Raw genomic sequence first — 18,920 nt, forward strand, 5'->3', positions numbered from 1 at the left:
AATGGCAAGAGATTTTTCGGCCAATAGCAATACGTAGCGATGCTCTTATAATAAATTCCATGCTCCTTACCTAATCCCTTGGCAGGGACCTGATTAGGCTCTTTACCAAGATCCTTATTGTACCTCAGGAATAAGATAGTGTCTCTCAGGGTGATGGCGTGATCAAAATATCTCTGTGCTTCCCCCTCTGCGACACTATCCACCTAAAATAAATTAAGAACAAAAAAAATGCATTAAATTCGGCCCCAGGAAAAAAAAAGGTTTTGCGAAAGCAGTCTCGACGTTTTCTCAGACAAAGTACGTTTTAAATCGACGATGTCTCTCCAACCAGGAGCGATTGGGAGCGGTGTATTTGCAGACTGGAGAAAGGGAAAAAAAGAAATTATTGCTCCAGAAGCCAGACATTTATATTTGCTTCGTGGTAAAGCAACAGGAAGAGAAACAAACAAGTGACAGCTGCAAAGTGATACAGTTTTTCTCGACAAGGCAACATTAGCATGTTAATGCAGCCGCTAGGGACGTTGTCCAGCGAAACGTTTATTTGCTCAAATTTAACTTGCAAGATTACAATAAGGGAAAAAGTATAATTGTAACTTAAAAGACATAAGAAACAAAGTGTTTTTTTAATAAGTTGAGATATGTAGGGAATTGCTGCACGTTAAAAAGGATAGTATCAAAGTGTTTTTAGCACAACAGAAAGTACTGTTGACTCATTTGTTAAGAAATGGAAAGAAAAAAAAATTAAACTTGCCTTTTCAAGCTCACCAAGAAAACTGTCTAGTGACTCATCAGTTAGCTTTCCAACTTCAAACATTGTGACAGCATGGCTCTTAAGGCCCTAAAAGCAAACATGTATTCGTTACCTCTTTTTTCTATGGGTAAACTGCTGTAAAGACAAATAATTCTCAAAGCTATTAATGCGTTTTTTCTCAACGGTTTCCGAGGGATTACTCTTCTTTTTAAAAGTTCAAAGCATTTCGGACTGGCCTTTCTATGAAACGCCAAGGATGGAAGTTGGAAGACGGATTCTTCGAGCCTTCTGATACATCTAAGAAAGAGGCTAATCAACAAAACTCTAAATGACAGGTTTACGCTAAATACATTAAGTAAATTGAAACAAGGACCACGACATAATACTGTACTGGGTTACAAGGCGAACTTAACGAGAAATTATTGCACTGCACTTATAAACTAAAAATTGTCCGTCTTCATTTACTCTTTTACCTGTGAAAGATTTCCCATCATGAGAAATGCTGTCAGTGTGGAGTCAAATAGAAATGCTATTCTCTTTGAGGCTCCCCCTGATAAACTCTCGGCTGAAAATATAACACAACAAGCCAAAAAACAATACGTATTAGGCTCAAATTCTAAAGGGACGTTACAGAAGAACTGAGAAAAACTATAACTGGCTATTCTATATTAAGAAACTACCCTGGGTTTACTGCAGTTTGTATAAGCGAGTAAGCAACGAGGGAGTGTGGAAGTTGAGGGTTAACTTATACTACAACCTGTCCCTTATTTCCCTTTAGGAATACTAGGGCAACAACAACAAAAACGTAAACTATCAGTGTATTTTACATCGTACAGATTTCGGAATGCAACTTAAGTTCAAGACTTTTTCCACGACTTTATTCAAAAACAATAATTACTTCGGCGGAGCGCGAAGTAAAGGATTCGCAACGCTCAGGAATGTTTCATCCGAATGTCCCGAAGTTGCTTCGGAATTAGTTCGAGATATCTTCGAGTTCTTTGATTTATTCTTATTCTTATTAATTCTTCTGGCTAAAGAGAAATATTGACTGCAAAAGTATTTTTCAGAAAACATTGATGAAATTTGGGCTAGTAGCTTCAAGATACGAGCAAAAATCGAGATTATAAGAGCAATTTTCAGTGCGACTCTCACTTCGCAGAAGAGTTTGCTTTATGTCACGCGATATGTTTCTCCAAAGTGCGTTTCAGTTTGGCTTTTTAGTGTCGAAACCTTGTCTTTTTCCTCTGAAATCTAGCTTGGAATTCGTTTCACACCGTGGAAATCCCAAATTTATTAGTTTGCCGGTTAAATTCCCCGACGATAGATCAAAATTTCAGTTCTGTACTACAGCCCGAAGTATAATAATTTCCACGCAAACTGTACTGCCGTGTTTGTGTTTTTTTTTTCAAAATCCAACGGCCGAAATAATGCTAAATTAATATGCTTTTCAATACGCTTTTAAAAATAAAACCACACAATAGGCAAAAAAAAAAAGAAGAAAAGAAAGAACAAAGTAGGGACCTTCACGATGATATTCGCGGTAGGTTACCCATCCAGTTCCTAACCCCGCCCGACAGGGCTTAAGTTGAGTGGCGCTACTAGAAAACCGAGTTTCGCGAGGGTTATCGCGAGATGCGTATTTCTAGTTTATGTTGCGATGTTGTACATGAATTATCCTCGGTGTGGAGATTGTGCATTTTCAGCAAGTTTCGTAAGGGAGTGTACTGATGTTAGTTAGTTACGTTGCTGGAGAGAAGGTGTGCAGTTAACTGTACATAAGGAAAGTGTTGTTGTAGAGGAAATAAAGAAAGTGGAACTGAGATCTCGTCGTGCGCAATTTATTTTTGACAGAAATTATAATCAAATTGGGTTACAGCCACGTGGTCATGCACCTACCAGACTTCCGGTGAAGAAGTTAAGACGTCTGTTACACAAAAGGAGAAAAGTAAGGCTATTTGTATGGAAGGGTGTCCGGAAAAATATCATTTTCTTACTACTCCACCGCATTCACCATTAATCCACAACCACGACGCCGAAGTGTACGCTCCCGTAGCGTCTTGTTCCATTTAAAGGAATTTCTTGAATAAATTTCTCTCTTCCCTTTGGAGCATCCAGTCATCAAATTGTTGACTAAAACAATTAAACTGAATCTCTTTTTCAAGCTTTCATATCTGAGTTTAAATTTCGCGCTAACCCTGGGTTAACTTAACCCAACTTTGAACGGCCCGGCCCTCGACAAAAGCAGAGGCACGAGAGAACAAAAAACGCGGGCGCGCTAGCTTGCGAGAAAGCTCCCTCTTTGGGGTATATGGTGAGAGGTCACGCGCGAGCGGTAAGCAAAAGAGGTTCCCGGTGCGAGGAGTTATGAAGAGGATATCAAACACTTTTCATAAAGGGACAGTAACCATGTAAAAATGTTTGCCGTGATTTTTGCAGCAATAGCTCTAAAACGTGAAATGTTTTTTTTTTTCATTTTTTCATTTCATTTCATTTCATTTTTCATTTTTCATTTTATTTCATTTCATTTTTATTTCAGTTTTTCATTTTTCATTTTTTTTTTTCAGTTTTAACCCATGTTCATCCTTGCCATCCGCAGAAACAAACGACAGGAAACTGTTTCAATGCCTAAATATACGAGCTTTAAATAGCAAAACTGGACCATTAGTTTTGGACAGGAGTTTTGGAGTACAATAATATTATTGATGCGAAGACCGCGGACATCTTTTAGCTTTTTGAAAACGTAGCAAATAGCGTGACATAGTCCCTTTAATAAACAACACACGCTCGTCAGCAAAATTGTAATCGTTTTTCGAATCTCTTGAAGTACTTGAATTCAATAGCAGCAACAGTGGCTGCAAAACTTTTGGTTGCTTTCAATAAATTCCAAACTTCATAAAACGGTTCACAATAATAACAGAACCAAGAGCTTATCAAGAGGGCTTATACTGCATGACAGTGTTACGCTTGATATCTGATGATCAGTTACTTCCTTTTTCGCGTGATCCACCATTCTTTAAGGCATATGACGCCATGCTTCTATTGGTTTATTGATTTTAGAAAGGCCCTCCAAAGACTGGTACGAAATATCAGCCTTGAAAGTAATGAATATCTGCCTTAAGGGCGTAGCCGCTAAAGGAATTATTCTATGGGTCTCGCTTTGACAATGATACGCTAATATACTCATATCAACTGTTACTTCCTAGAAAGAAATGTTTAGTCTGTAGTTATTACCGGGAATATTAATTAAATTCATGAATTTGAAAAGAAAAGAGAAAACTCTAGAAAACTGGATGATTTATGGAAAGTTAAACGTCTTCAAAATAAATGAGCTTACTCAAACGTGGTTTAAATGCCAACAAGATTTAAACAACTAACAGGAGTGAAAAAAATAGCAAAAATACAGCAAGAGTTTTTGGACATCACTCAAAACTGCTAGACCGAATTATGTTTGTTTGTTGGTTGCTAACCAACCCTCTGACAGTTTGACCCAAAAGTATTCTTGCTAACAGCGTTGGAATTTTGTTTATCACTACGGAAATCACATTGATATTGGTGACGAAGTTTCGACCTGCAAAACATTTGATTGTTGGTTCAACGAACGAGTAGACAACGCATCTGTATTCAAGGGAGGAAAAAGAAAACTTCTTGCCTAAAAACACAGCAACGACCTTTCAACTGTGACGATTCAATTCGTCAGAAGGAGGTGTCCAACCACTGCGAGCCAAAGAACTTCGTGGAATTAATTCGAAGACAATAACAAACGTCGTCTTTCTTTAGCCATTCATTCCAAATGGCCTGTCCCAATGTACTCGAACCGTCGGAAGAAAAATCGAATGGTACAAAGATATCGAGATTATTGATTGACGGAGGTACATACGTCTCGCGCAAGTTTTTCGACTCTTTTCATCCACCTGGGACACTTCCGCAAATAATAAGCAGAGAAAAAAAGAAGCTCGAGAAAGCGAAGAGGAAAAGATTAATTCGAGATGACCAGTGGAAAAAGTTGTTTCCATCTGATGGTAGTCCCAATTCGGAAGCGTTTGACATAACGCTTTTGCATTTCCTGATACGAGAAATCTATCTTGCTGATGAGATAGATGGATCTACATGGAACACAATGCCTAAGGAGAGTGATCAATCGGCGTTAGCTAATCTCATCCGTATCAGATGTTTTCGAAATGAAATTTACCACAGTGGTTCCACAGCCATTCCTAACGATGCCTTTGAAGAAATGTGGGCCAAAATTTCTTCCGCATTAGTAGCCTTGGGTCTCGACAAAACAGAGATAGACCGGTTGAAGAATGAACCCATCGATCATTGCACTCTTGAACGAGTGAAGGAAGACAATGAACAATGGAAATTAGCTCAAGAACTAAAGGGACGAATAGAGAACGTAGAGGGAGACGTACAGCAATTGAAAGAAAGGTTTTCCAACATTCAGGTTTCAGAACCACGAATTGAGTCCGAGCCTGACAGTTACCTTCCAGACGAAGTTGCTGGCGTTTTCGGGCGAGATAAGCAAATCAAGGAGGTCATTGAAGTTATCCGACAAGAAGCCTCCGTTGTGATAACCGGGGGGCCAGGATTTGGAAAGACAACTGTTGCAATCAAAGCAGCCTACAAACTCGTGCAAGAACATGGGAGGAGAGTGCTGTTCTGTGATTTAACATCCAAGAAAACATCACCCGATGTAGAAAAACTAATGCTTCTTACATGCAGTAATCACACCTCGCCAAATAATCCTCAACACTGGCTTTTTAACTGGAGTAAAGAGTTAAAGTCAAGCGTTACGTTCGTCCTCGACAACGCCGACGACGTCATGAATCGTGAGTGTGAGGAATTTTTGAAGTTCTTGAGTGATATTAGGACATATTCAAGACAAAAAGTCACTTTCATTGTAACCTCTAGAAGAGAATTCGGTGAAGGTATCAAACAAAGTAGGATTGTCAGGCTGGGTCATTTGACACCTGAAGAGGCAAAGCAGGTACTGTGGAGTCGGATGACCAATCCTGATTCTTTCAAGGAATGTCTTTCTAAAGCGGAACAATTGATTAAATTGTGTGGTTTTGTCCCTTTAGCACTTTGTATTGCTGGCTCCTTGCTTTCAAAAGGTGTCTACACGGAAGACGAATTAGTAATGCAACTGGAAACAGAACCCACTGCGGTTCTTCAATGTAATCGGAGACCGACGAAAGAAACCTCTGTTGAAAAATCAATAAATATCTCCATGGCAGCCCTTGATACATGCGAGCAACAAGCTCTAATACTGCTAAGCAGCTTTCCCGGCTCATTCAATGACGAGGCTGCAAAGTTTTTAATTCGTAAAAAATGTTCGGCGACCGCAGGGGAGCAGGCCTCTTTAATTCTTTGCGAGCTCATCGACAGATCTCTCTTAGAGAAGCCAAGTTTGCAGAGATACCAAGTTCATTCACTTATTCAAGCATTTTCAAGGAAGTTTAGTCGAGAGAAATATCCGAACCTTTTGACTGAAGGCGAAAAATTGGCTTGCGCACATTTTATTTCTCGTATTGATAACAATGCTAAACAGTATTGGAGCAAGGACACTTGCAAAGCAGCCATCGATTCTTTCACCGAGGACAGGCATAATTTTGAGCACTTCCTTCAGGTCTACATTCAAGGAATGCAAAACCAAGAACATACAAAAGAAGAAATTTGTAAGACCTTTTTTGACGATTTTCTACAAAAGTGTCTGTATTTGGAAAAGTGCTTACAACCAAGCTTTTACATTCAGATCTTGGAAAGTTTATTAACGTCACCTGAACCAGAAATACAGCAACCTGTGAAAAGAGTTGTGCTTTTGTGCCTTCTTGGACATGAAATGAGGAAGATAGGAGGGAAGATAGGAGAGAAAACAAAATACACTGATTACATGAAGAAGGCCAACCAGCTATTTTCAGAATATGAACATGAGTTTAAGACTCAGGCATTGTCAGAAGTATTCTATCGTCAAAGTTACGCCCGCTACCTTTTACAGAGGAACGAAACAACAGGACCCGATTCAGAGGAGAACGGCACAGGACCCGATAGGGAATATAAAACAGCACTACATATCTGCGAGGAAAAATATCCTGATCATCCTGAAACTGCAGCAACCTTAATGTTTGCTGGGAGGTACGCAAAACGCCGCCATGATTACGATGACGTGATAGACAAATACAACCGAGCATTGGATATCTTTGAGACGCAACTCGGTCTCCATTTAATGACTGCTCAATGTTATAAAGATATTGCAGACTTTCTTTTCGCTTATGACAAAAAAGAAAGCTGTCTAGATGTAACCCTTAAGTGTTATCAACTGGCCTTTGGTATGATCAGAGAACTAGAGATGGATGACCAAAAGGAAAGCATTTTAACGCTAAAAAACTACGGAGTATGCCAAATCAACAACGGTAACTTTCAAAAAGGAGAAAAATTGCTGCTAAAAGCAGAAAGCGTTGCTGAGAGAGAGTTAGAGGAAAATCATCCATGGAAAGTCTTGGTGAAGACCGAACAAGCTGTCTTTTACAAAAAAGCAAGACGCAGAAAAGAAATGGCAGCAGCGTTGAAGGAGGGACTAGAGATGCACTACAAAATTGTTGGAAAACGTACTTTAGATGGATTGAGGAACAAACATGTCATCCGTGAAGTACTTAATTGTTATCCAGAGCTATTTCCGCTAGAAAAATATCCTCGCTCATAACGATGCACCCCTCGCTGAAACTAAACTCACCGTGGGATACACCTTGCCGCCTTTTTTCAAATAAAGAAAATAAAATAATGGCTTTACTCTCACCTACCTATTTCATGTATCTACAGCGAGGTAACAATAGAGAAGGTGTAACGGTTGGCTTTAAGCATATAAAACAGCAATTGAAAAAGAGAAAGTAACGAAGACTGGGTAATGTTCCCCATGCGTGTTCAAAGTACACATCACGATAGAACAAAAAAATCCAAACAAACAAACACAAAGCACCGCGAAGTAAAACGGTTGCACAGATGACTGACTAAGAAGATGGAAATAAATTAACTTAGCTGCTCTTTTGATGAATACCCTTCGTTTCTGAAAAACGTAAGCTCCGTAACAGTTAGCTAAAATATTCGATAGTCACCGTAGTTTTTTTGGTAGCTTGCGAGCGAGGCGAGCCCGTCGCACTCGCGTCTCCTTTAGCGCGCGGCTTTCACGTGAATCCTCGCGACTCTCCCCCAATGGACAGCTCGCTGAGCTCGCGGGCTATTTTTTGATGTTATCTAACTTGCACCCTTCAAACAGAAATCTGATGTCCTACTAGCATTAGTGTGCTTAGGCGACATACCTGGTGTACTGGAAACGAATTCGCCATTTGTTTCTTCAGCGCCGTTCACTGATATCGTTGTTGATGATGATGAATTTGATTTCTCAGGGAGGTTATTAAGATCGAGCGTCAATAAGTCTTCTCTGCTTCCATACCTGGTGTTTACAAATAAAGGTGCAAGACCATAGTCAGAAAACCGATTTTCCTATTTTTGTACATTTGTATATTCAATTTAAGAGATACTCAGGGAGACAATTAATTTAACAGTAGTTAGAGTAAGACCCAGAAAAAAAAGTCACGATCAAGAACTTCGTTCTCTCTCTATATCCGTTGAATCTGCCCTTGTTTCTAATAAGGATTTAAGCAATTTTAGATATTTTTAGGTACTGTCAATAATTTTGGTTTTTAAAAGAAATTTTAGGAATTTTGAATAATTTTAGATTATTATAGGAGTTTTAGATTGATTAACTTACCAATGGATTTTTATACCCTTCATTTTTCGTAATTACTAAATTAGATAGTGATATGTTTATTGTAGTTCCACATCAGCTCTAAGCTAACACAGACTGACCTATGTCAATAAGATAATCATAACTGCACAGACAGGGAGCAGTATCAAGATCAAATGCTGCGACAGCCAGGCTTCTTACATTAGTGAAACCGGCAGAAACCTAAGCACGCGACTGACCGAACACAAACGAGCTACGAAGAATGGTGACGTCAACAATCACATTGCTGAGCACCATTTAAAGACGACACATCAAATTGACTGGGACTCTGCGACATGTATAACGTATTCTACAGACTACTATCAACGTCTTACTTTAGAAAGCTGGTTAACTAACTTAGAACAATCGCCACTGAATCGTAGCCAACAGTTACCAGCGCCGTACAAACGACTTATGGACGAGATCAAGCAAATCTAACTACGAGAGAATGACAATTTGACTAACAATAAACGACTGTTTAACTGTGACAATAGAAGTATCGAAACGCACCAATTACTGATTACGAGTCTTCATAGCCAATAACATCACGGCTTAACTGACAGACGACCAATAACATCACGACGTAATAGACCAATCAGATCAATAACCAGAGTATAATACCATCAACTGACGTGATACAACTCACTTTGACTCTGAAGATGACTACCGCACAGGTTGTCGAAACGTCAGTCACTGTCAACAACAACAGTCCTATTCAGGACTACGTTCACCCGGACGATCAAACTCAACCTACTTTTGATTATCGTTGTTGTTGCTGCTGTTTTTCTAATCTGTAGAAGAGGAATGTTCTTTAAAATGCTAATTACATGCAATTCGAAGAACATTTTAGATTATATCTATTAAACATCTTGTTCAATTTTCATTTTCTGTTATTCATGTATATTATAATTATGTATGATAGTACATGTATATGATAAGTGTAGAGGAAAATCAAAATTAAGCCAAGGATAAAGTTGTTTTGTCCAACCAAGAGTACAATGAATGACAATGTTTGATTGCAGAACTAGATCCTGAGATAAGAGGGGATTTTCTTGGCCCTGTGGGACTCACTTTGGCTTCGCCGCATGCAATCGAGAGAAATTTGCAAAAGCTAAGCAAAGTACTTAAAGCAAAGGTTGTAACTTCCAATGTTCAAAGGTTAACATATTACTAATGCACTAGTGATTTAGTAGACTTTTGAAAAGTGTGCTAAAAAATGTCCTACGTGTGTGGAAACTTATACTGGTGTTGATGCTGGCACCATTTTAAAACTATAGGCCACCTCCGAGTTCCAAAAACCCTCGCTTTCAAAATGAGGCTAGGTGCACAACCTTTCTTGTGAGAATGAGTTTTATTTGCATGAGAATGAAAAATGATTTCCATATCAAAGGCTGAGCACCTACCCTCGTTTTGAAAGAGAGGCCCGGGGGAACTCGGATATGGCCTATTCACATGGGTATGAAGCATTTTCAGAGAAAAAGAGCTCATTATTTTGAGAAAAATGAAAAGACATTTAGATTTATCCTTGCCCTACCCTAGAACCAACACTTTTCAGAGTTTGTGGTTCTTGATATATTGTCCCGTCAAAGAAGATACCGATAAGATGTCGTAGCAAACACCATTAAAAGTTTAGAGTACCTTTTAGTGGTTAAACTGTTGATTTTCGAAGTCCATGAGGAATGTAATTTTGACTCATCTATCTCTGCACCCTTCTTGTGTGCAAATCCTAATCGAATGTAAACAGATACCGCATTCTGTGAAGAAAAGAAAATCTCGTAAAACAAATAAATACGATAATGAGAACCAATGACTAAACAAAGTTAAGTAAACATTATCCAATATCATGAAGATTTAATTAGACAGCTACTTCCAAAAGTGTTTACATCAAGTTAGCCAGTGCTGAGTAAAAACTTACCTTAACTAACTGTAAATCTATCTGTAAAACATTTGCAAGCTAAAAATGAAGCAAACATAAATTTTAGTTATGAAATCTGACTGCAATGTCTGATAAAACTTTAAAAACAAACAAATTACGAAGAACCAAACAGCAACATGAACCGCAGATGATGATCAGGTTATTAACTTACTTCTGCTATGGTTGTGTTTTCATCTATTGAAACAAATATTTTGTACATAAGAGTTTCAAAATAATCTCCCAAAACTCTGTTCATCACAAAGTTCTCTAGAGGGGGAACTGAAAAGCAACAAAAAAGAAAATACCCATAGTTTTGGTTACATTCTTTGGAAATGAGATTTGAAAAGGCAAAAAGCAGTGACACCTCCCCTTTGCAACACCTCAATTCAGGGCAGATCTCTAATAAATTATTAAAGACCGGAACAGAAACTTTACACTGACATGACTCATCTGGGTGCTGGTGTGAGTGCCTTGAGCAGTGTAAAACCTGCATATTTTGCACCACACAAGCCAAAATGAGACTGGTACACTACACAACTAGTTTGCAAGAAGCAGTTTTTTCTCTTGAACTTCAAGCTCTTCCTGGATCTTGTTGTTAACAAAAGTTGGTTTTATAGATACTGTAGGCAAATCTTCTGCTTGCAAAATCAGTCTGCCAAAACTTGGTCTTTAAATGGCAGGACTATTTGAATTGCAGGCTATCTATAAATGCAGGCATTAGTAGCTGGTCTTGACCTTTGAAGCAACAAAGGTTCTTATGGTATGACTGATAAGATATTGAAGATGGTAAGGAAGAATATTCCTAGCTCTTAATCAGTCACATCCTTCAGAAATATGACTAATATGGTTACAAGACACAGTCATCATGACACCTCCAAAACAAAACTGCACTGATTTTTTCCTGTTTTTTTTAAAATGATTATAAGTAATAATATTTTTAATAATAGTCATGATGATGATGTTTATTCTGTTATAATCCTACTCACCTACTATATAATCACCATCAGCAATTGGCACATTTATGTAAATAAGGCCTTTGGTGTATAAACCTGCAAAAACAATAACATTGACCTCAGCCTCTGCCTTGAAATTATGTTGACTAAAAAACTAGTCAACGAACACATGTCAACTAATCTTTGGGTGTATTCAGTTAATAAAGAAATGAGATCTGCAAAATGCTACAATATTAGCACAAGGTTTAAAAAAAAAACTGGACCATGAAAGAAGGAAGTTAACTTGGAATAACCCTATCTTGGGCCTGACTTGTCCATAGTCATCTCTTATCATCTCTCCCTAGTGGCGTGTGGGGTGTGATGGGAAGGAGGAAAGCAAGGGAGGGAGTCTTCCTCTCTTCTCCCTTTCCATCACCCGCTGCTCCCGCCATGCACGTTACCAAATTGATTTTTGCCAAAGCAAATCAAATCCAGAATAAAACTGACAGTACATAACCATTTCTATTAATTAGCTACCCTCTCCTTGTTCGTAGGTTCTATGATTTTCTAACTTGACAGGTTTACCATTTTTCACAGCTTTGGGTTCTGTGTGTGCGCATCTTCAGAACATTAATTTTGGAAACTCAGTTTTTTTCTTCTTACAATAAATGAAACACAGACTTAAACTTACTAGAATGCCTCATGCAGCGTGATGATGGTACCATAACATTCCATGAAAAACATTTCAGAAAATTTGAACAAACCCAATTCACTTCTAAAATAAACCCCTATAAAGTACAGGAATCAAACAACAGAATGTAGAGAAGTAAAATGTTAATTTGAGTTTGCTAAGCCAAAGGGGTCAGATCAAACACACCACACCCTCTGGCTACTCAGGATCAAATCACAGAGCTGGTCAGCTTGTAATTACCTTGCACAACCTTGAGGTCCATGGCCCCAGCTTCAATCGGTCCTTTGTCAATGATAGAGTCAATTGCTTGATGCTCAGCATTGGAACACATCTAAATCAAAACAAACTACATGTTAAGAATGAGGTAGCAGGCAAATTTTAAAATCACTTCAATCCTTTTGGCACCAAGCCTCTAATAAGCCCCTTGTATGAGGCACCAAAACATACATGTCCATCACACCTAAGAGGGTTGAAATCTGGGCAAAAGGGCAACAATTTAGTGAGAACCTCTTTTTAAGACTCTCTTACATTCTTTACTTTTCAAGAGCAACCTTGCAGAAAATTAATTTGGTGATCATTGAGCAGCTATTTCTAGCAAAATTGTCACTTACATCCTTTTTAAATCAATTAGTTCATTTGTTTTCAACCAGCTGCTGGTTGTTGTCAATTTGGACAAGCAGTTGTGACAAGAAAAAAGAAACTTTTGGAACTAAAAAAGAATACGCTTTACTTCACCTAAAAATGCACTGTAGTACAACTAACGACTCGTATATCATTAGCAGCCGAAGGAAAAAAAAGTCATGCGATTTCTTCTGAGGCTTTTTTTAACCTACCCTGATGTCATCCTCTGTCACATAACCAATCTGTACAACCCACCAAGGTTCTAAGACTTTCAGCACTGCAGGTTTAGTTGGTAATAGATCTCTTACAGGTTTCTTCCTGAAAAATTTCTAAATGAAAAACAAAAGCAAACAAGCCTATTATAGAATGATAAGGTTCAGTAAGAGCAGGATTGTGTGTGCTGTAAAGTCAGCTGGTAACAGTGCCTCACTTTAGGAGAAAGTAGGCTGTAAAACTCTGCTAAGTATATAAGTTTCACTACCATGCATCACTGAGCATCAAGTACAAAATTTTTAACTGCAACGAAGGAGCCAAGAGCAATATTGTTAAATATTAGTTTTATAATCCTATATCAATTCATACCTTTGATGATCTACAGGTATTCATCAATTCAATGTACTGATTTCTACCAACTGCCAACAGCCTCAAACCTGCAAGAGAAAAAAATATTCCTGAATAGGCCATCTCTTAGTTCCAATACCCCTAGCCTGTTCCAGGCTCTGAGATAGTTAGGTCCACAGAATTAAGAAAGTGCGAACACAAAAAATCGAGAGGAAACTGGGTAGACAAGGGTCAGTCTCTCTCCCTTCCTTTTTCCTTTTTTCCCGCCCCACCTTCCTTTTTCCGCACCTTTCACTTTCGTGTCTTCCCCACTCTTTCCCGCCTCCCCACTATCTGAGAGCATGGAACAGGCTACAATACCCCCAGTTTCAAAATAAGGCCACGTGCAAAACCTGCCTCACGAAATGTGTAGTTCCAGAAAATATCCAGACCCCCACCACGGAGGGAATCTCACTTAGGACCCCCCCACCCCCCTGGATTTTCCATTTTTGCAGGAAACTGATGGCCCCCCACCCCTTCGGAATTTCCACAAGTGTGACAAAGACCCCCCAACCCCTCTGGAAAAGTTCATTTTCACGAAGAAAGACCATCAAAGTAAAAGAATGAGGCATTTTATTGTTAGTACGTAACGGTTTCCATCAGAAGCTTGTATGCTTCTGTTTCCATTTATTTGAGTGATCTCACAACATTAAAACTCACTACACCACCACAAAGTAACCTAATCTGCAGTTTTTGCTCATCCCTAACTTTAAATGAAATAGATAAAGTTACAAGTCGGTTGTATTTATGAATTTACCTTAATCAAGGCAAGGTTACAATTTGTTATTTGTCTTCATGGGCGTTAGGTAATCGAATGTTGGTAGAATGAACGAGTCGTGCGGGAATGCTATATGGTGAACAAGTCAAACTTTCAACCCCCAAATTAAGGCAAAACAAAGAGAAGAATAAAAACTCTGACTTCTAAAAATCATAAAAATGAAGACCCCCTGCATCTTGAAGGGAAACCAAGTTCAATTTACTGTTTTCCGATCGACGGATGCGACGTGCGTTATGCGCGATGGCTGTAATGTTTGCTGAAATCAACACCATTTCAGCGAGCGAGAATTCGATCATCAACATGCCACATCTTCAACCACAAAATTACGGGAAAATGAAAAAGAGAATAAAAACTCTACATTCTAGAGTGGTTACAATGTATAGTTTGTACTTCGTGAAGTAAAATTGGCACTCTACGGTTCTTCCATCGATCGACTGACGCAACGTGTGGTGTTCCACGCGTTGATGTCTTAAGGGAGACTGGTAACGAGTAATGGCGGCCGAATATACGAGCACACGATAAAACGAGTTGTAGTTGGTCAAATTCCTTTGAAATTACATCCAAAACGCTTTTGGAAGAAAGGAAACCTGGTTAAGATCAAAAGGAACAATCTTAAATGATAAATTTCAAGTTATTTATGTTCTAAAAATGATCTAACAGTTCGGTAAGAAGCAATGTTCGAACTCAGGTCGAAAATGAAATGATATTTACCCCCGGAAAGTGATTTTATCGTCCAACCCCCCTCCCCTTTGGAATTTCCTGGGCCTCTGACCCCCCCACCCCCCTGGAATTTCCAATTCCCTCCGTGGTGGAGGTCTGGATATTTTCTGGAACCACACAATTGAATTTATTGGCATGAGAATTAAAAAATACACACTAGAGGTTTACATTTTTTAAAGTTGAATCTCAATTTTCTTTGTCTCCTAGCCCTCGTTATTCATGAATAAGGGCAAGGATTGAGACAAAGGAAATTGAGAAACAACCTAGGTTAATTTTCATTTTCCTTGGAAGCTCAAATCAAAGTTAAAACTGTGGGGAACTTGTGAATGTATTGTTTAAAAAAAATTGTGCCATAAAATAAAACATTTTTTGGTTTTAAATCAAATGCTTATGTGCCTGTCAAAACATGCTTCATATATTCACAAGTTCATTTTCTTTAAATAGCCCAACAGGAAATAGCCTCTCCGGGGTTCAGCTTTTGCAATCTAGCAACAATATCTTTTTACTCCTGCTAAAGGTTCGGGCTGTTTTTGGCGTGTATTTTGTTTAAAGTTCATTAGTTCGGCAGTGCTTTGACTGAATGTCCCCTAAACTTCTAGAAAGAGAGAAAGAAGCCTTGACTCACAGTCAGCTGCAGTGAAGTTGGGTAATGAGTCATAGCTCCTCTCATTGGACATGATGTTCTCCATAATGCTGCAGTAATAAGAAAATGGAGTGATCCTCAGGCCCTTGACAATGACATCTGACAAATGGTATGGGAAGAGCTGTCAATGAAAAAAATACATTAAAATGATACAAGAAAAGATGTGATCATCATAACATGAGTGCAGGCAGCGGAGAAAAATATCCAAGTCCCCAATGGGAATTGAACTTAGACCTTCTGCACACTGGTCGGGATGCTGTAACCACTGAGCTATGAAAGCCTCAGGCCAAGCTACCCCATGTACAAGCCAGGTTCATAAATGACATGCAGCCTACATACTGCTAGGATCAGCGATACCAATAAGCATCATGTGTGTGATAATAAAGAATGATGACCAAGAATAAATTTTGAGTGGTTTCACTTGGACTAGAAAAGTCACATAACAACAACTTATGGATAATTCAAGTTATGAATATTAAACCACCCATCCATATCAAACATAACATATACAGTGAAGGATGAAGCACTTTAGCATGGTGTAACAAAATGAGTGTTTTTCAACCAACTTACCATGAGATGCTGTTTACTGTACTGAAGTAAATCTTCATAATACTTTTTCTCGTCCCTTCTGACTTGCCGCACTGAAAACATTAACATTTGCACACATCTTAATTATATCTCACATACACTGTACTTCATGACATTATTTTACGGTGAAACCCTGCTCTATGGACATTTGCTTTAAATGGCCAGTTATCTTTGCCCCAATCAGATTTTAGCTCATATCTTCCCTTACAAATAAAATTTAGATTTAGATTTAGAACACTTAAACTGTATTGGCCTTAAACTTAAACCAGTTTAGAACACCTAAATAGTACTGGCAAGGTAAACCCACATAACAGAGCTGGGTTCCATTTAAGTGTTGCTTGGAAAAAGAAAATAGGGTCAGTATCCTGAACAAGGCTCTCATATGGTACTCTCACCAGCCACCACGTGTTTTTCTCATCACTTTTTACTGCAAGACTTCACATTACTATCTTAGAGCCTGGAATAGGCTACAGGGTCAGTTTTTTTTGTATGTAACAAGCAAAAAGTGAACAATAGCCACAAAAGGAATGAAAAGTGTATTACAAAAGTGATCCAAAAGGGCCAATCAATGGTTCACAGCAGCTCAGAAGTTAAAGATACAACAATCAACATCTACATAAATCAGGACACTAAAAGATGGTGATTAACATGGCTTTTAAATGACTGGAATCCGTCTTCGTTGATCACTCCAACCAAGGTGATTACATCCCTATTGCTTTTTTTTATATCCCTCAAGTCAGGACAAGAGTGAGATTAGAGAAAGTGTTGTCCGACAGGAGCTACAGTTTTTCATCCATAACATTTGAAAAGACTAGAATACCTAACAATTTGGAGATGTGAAAATATACAGCACCCGCTCCTCGAGCCGGAGAAACCAGCCAACATTTTTCAATGGTTTACATCTGAGGAGTGCACGCAGAAATTCCCGTACTGATGACATGACACTACCCCACAGCGGGCACACCTGGATAGTGCCTCTGACTTGTTGAAGCAAATTTTCAGCGCAGAATGATTAATCAGAGGAACACCCACAGTTGGGTGGTGAGACATCATCAGTAGAGAATTTCTTCACTTGTTCCTCACACGGGGAAACCAGTGGTGGCGTAGCAAAATTCTGGCTGTTTTCTAAATGCAGTCTTTATTTTTAGAGACCCTGAGTTTTAACAGTGACAAAAAATATATAACAATATTATTTCAAATAATCTGTTGTCAAGAACACATTGGCAGTACTTAATCTTTAAAGCATAAGAATTACTCTCCTTTTTAAATATTGATACTCAGTTTATTCAAGATTTTCAAAATCAATCTTCTTTATAATTTCTACATAATATATTTGAAATTTACATCATTTTTGCTGCATTGGGTCGCAGAGAATATAGCAAAAAACTCATTCCTTTCCAATTACACAGTAGAAATTGTAATTGTCTACTTAACAGATATCTATCTAATATCAAAATACAGATTCCCCTCTCTTGTGCCCATAAGTTTCTTACACAGGAAGTGAGGAGAAGTTGCCAATATATCAAAAGAACTCACAGGAATGATTTTATGTGTCATTCTCATAACTCCCCTTACCAATTAGGCACCTTTTAGTGTATAGATTATTTTTTGCTGATGTCAATCAGAGTTTAGAGATACAGCCTTAGCTAAGGCACAAACCCAAGGAGATATTTCCTTGTGCTTTACCAAGGAAAAATGTTCCAGTGATTATTAAAAATATTCAGTTATAAATCTAAAGGCACAAAAAAATAACAATCACCTTATTGTCTATAAACTGTTAGATTCAAGTTAGTTAATTACACTTTTGATGTTAAAACAATAAAATATTCTCTATTATAAACAATTTATAGCTGGAGTGTATAGTCAGCACAAATCGCATAATCGTAAAGATGACACTATTCTGACGTGTGAATAATAATATTAAAGCGATCGTGTTTAGTTCTTTAGCTTCCTTGAGATATGGCTGCATAGTAGCAAAGAAAAGGTAAAAACATTTGCTTCTACTTAATATTTTTTAATATAAGGGACCATTTTGAAATTAAGCTGAAAATGTGAAAGTAAGAATTCGAAACCAAAAGTAAACATTTCACTCACCAATATTTCCTCGATATCTCAGCTGGTTTCGTACACTGTAGTCGAAGACACATTTTTCCCACTCCTTTTGACTGTTACCCAATGACTACGTTAAAATGTATATAAGGTAAAAGTGAGAATTTTAGCCACTAAATGCCGACATTGAGCTTATCAAAGAAATAAATCCACTTTAAATTTCCATTTCAAATTGATGTATGATCGCTATACAGGTAACCATTGAGTCATGACAAAGCCAATAAGCAGTGTTCATAAAGGTATTTCTCCTTTTTCTAAATAGCAATTCTTTCAAATTGTTCTTCAGTTAACACTATATAAGAAAGGCTAAAAAGATTATTAGCACAACGATAAAGCACCATGGCCATACATTTTAGGCATAGAAGATGAACATGGTTTTACCTGCTTTAAGTTCGACGGTAGCTTGACCCAAGGATAATTATGAAGAATGTGGAACTCAAGATCGGCACTAAGGGTAGGTCTAGCCATTTAGTCAACTAAAAGAGCAACAGAATACCCAAAGATGAAGCGAAAATACTCCACCTTCCATGGCCTCACATTTTACTTCATGGGTCTCTCTGCTAATGGCGTTAACCGCTGAACGAAGACCATCAAGCGGGCTCGTAAAGGACACATAATCATGAAGAAAGTCGAGAGAAAAAGGTGAAAACGCCGATTTAATTATCCTTAATTTTGGGTGAAGGGGAGGGGTGGTCTTTTGTCTATTTTGTCAAAAATCTTTTCTTTTTTTTTTTTTTAATAGCGGGGACAAGAAGGTGACCGCATTAATATCGAGGTGGCTCTAAGGTGGGG

The 18,920-nt window shown here is 38.2% G+C and overlaps 2 protein-coding genes across 3 annotated transcripts in view; one reads left to right on the top strand and one right to left on the bottom strand.

Annotated features, from left to right (window-relative positions):
- The window catches only part of LOC140951860 (protein FAM91A1-like), a 27,337-nt gene extending 8,624 nt beyond the window's left edge, over positions 1 to 18,713 (bottom strand). The window contains exons 1-15 of one of the 2 annotated variants that reach the window (XM_073401223.1): positions 18,510 to 18,713; positions 18,114 to 18,198; positions 16,002 to 16,072; positions 15,414 to 15,552; positions 13,273 to 13,340; positions 12,903 to 13,019; positions 12,310 to 12,400; positions 11,433 to 11,495; positions 10,619 to 10,725; positions 10,447 to 10,485; positions 10,170 to 10,285; positions 8,065 to 8,198; positions 1,225 to 1,316; positions 752 to 838; positions 71 to 203 (exon numbers count right to left, since the gene is read on the bottom strand). In XM_073401223.1, the coding sequence (XP_073257324.1) occupies positions 71 to 203; positions 752 to 838; positions 1,225 to 1,316; positions 8,065 to 8,198; positions 10,170 to 10,285; positions 10,447 to 10,485; positions 10,619 to 10,725; positions 11,433 to 11,495; positions 12,310 to 12,400; positions 12,903 to 13,019; positions 13,273 to 13,340; positions 15,414 to 15,552; positions 16,002 to 16,072; positions 18,114 to 18,198; positions 18,510 to 18,596 (1,429 nt within the window). In that variant the 5' untranslated portion in view covers positions 18,597 to 18,713. The remainder of the gene's footprint in view (positions 1 to 70; positions 204 to 751; positions 839 to 1,224; positions 1,317 to 8,064; positions 8,199 to 10,169; positions 10,286 to 10,446; positions 10,486 to 10,618; positions 10,726 to 11,432; positions 11,496 to 12,309; positions 12,401 to 12,902; positions 13,020 to 13,272; positions 13,341 to 15,413; positions 15,553 to 16,001; positions 16,073 to 18,113; positions 18,199 to 18,509) is intronic. The other variant, XM_073401224.1, reaches the window with a different exon arrangement.
- LOC140951859 (uncharacterized) lies at positions 4,289 to 8,629 on the top strand. Its single transcript, XM_073401222.1, has one exon. The coding sequence runs from the start codon at positions 4,542 to 4,544 to the stop codon at positions 7,449 to 7,451; it is 2,910 nt and encodes a 969-aa protein (XP_073257323.1). The 5' UTR covers positions 4,289 to 4,541; the 3' UTR covers positions 7,452 to 8,629.
- Positions 18,714 to 18,920: the final 207 nt, after the last annotated feature.

The sequence above is a fragment of the Porites lutea genome, chromosome 11, assembly GCF_958299795.1.
Source record: "Porites lutea chromosome 11, jaPorLute2.1, whole genome shotgun sequence".
In the NCBI taxonomy this organism is placed as follows: Eukaryota; Metazoa; Cnidaria; class Anthozoa; order Scleractinia; family Poritidae; genus Porites; species Porites lutea.

What these genes read in the sequence shown, in the direction of transcription:
- LOC140951859 (XM_073401222.1), top strand. Translation starts at nt 4,542, where the DNA reads ATGGCCTGTCCCAATGTACTCGAACCGTCGGAAGAAAAATCGAATGGT.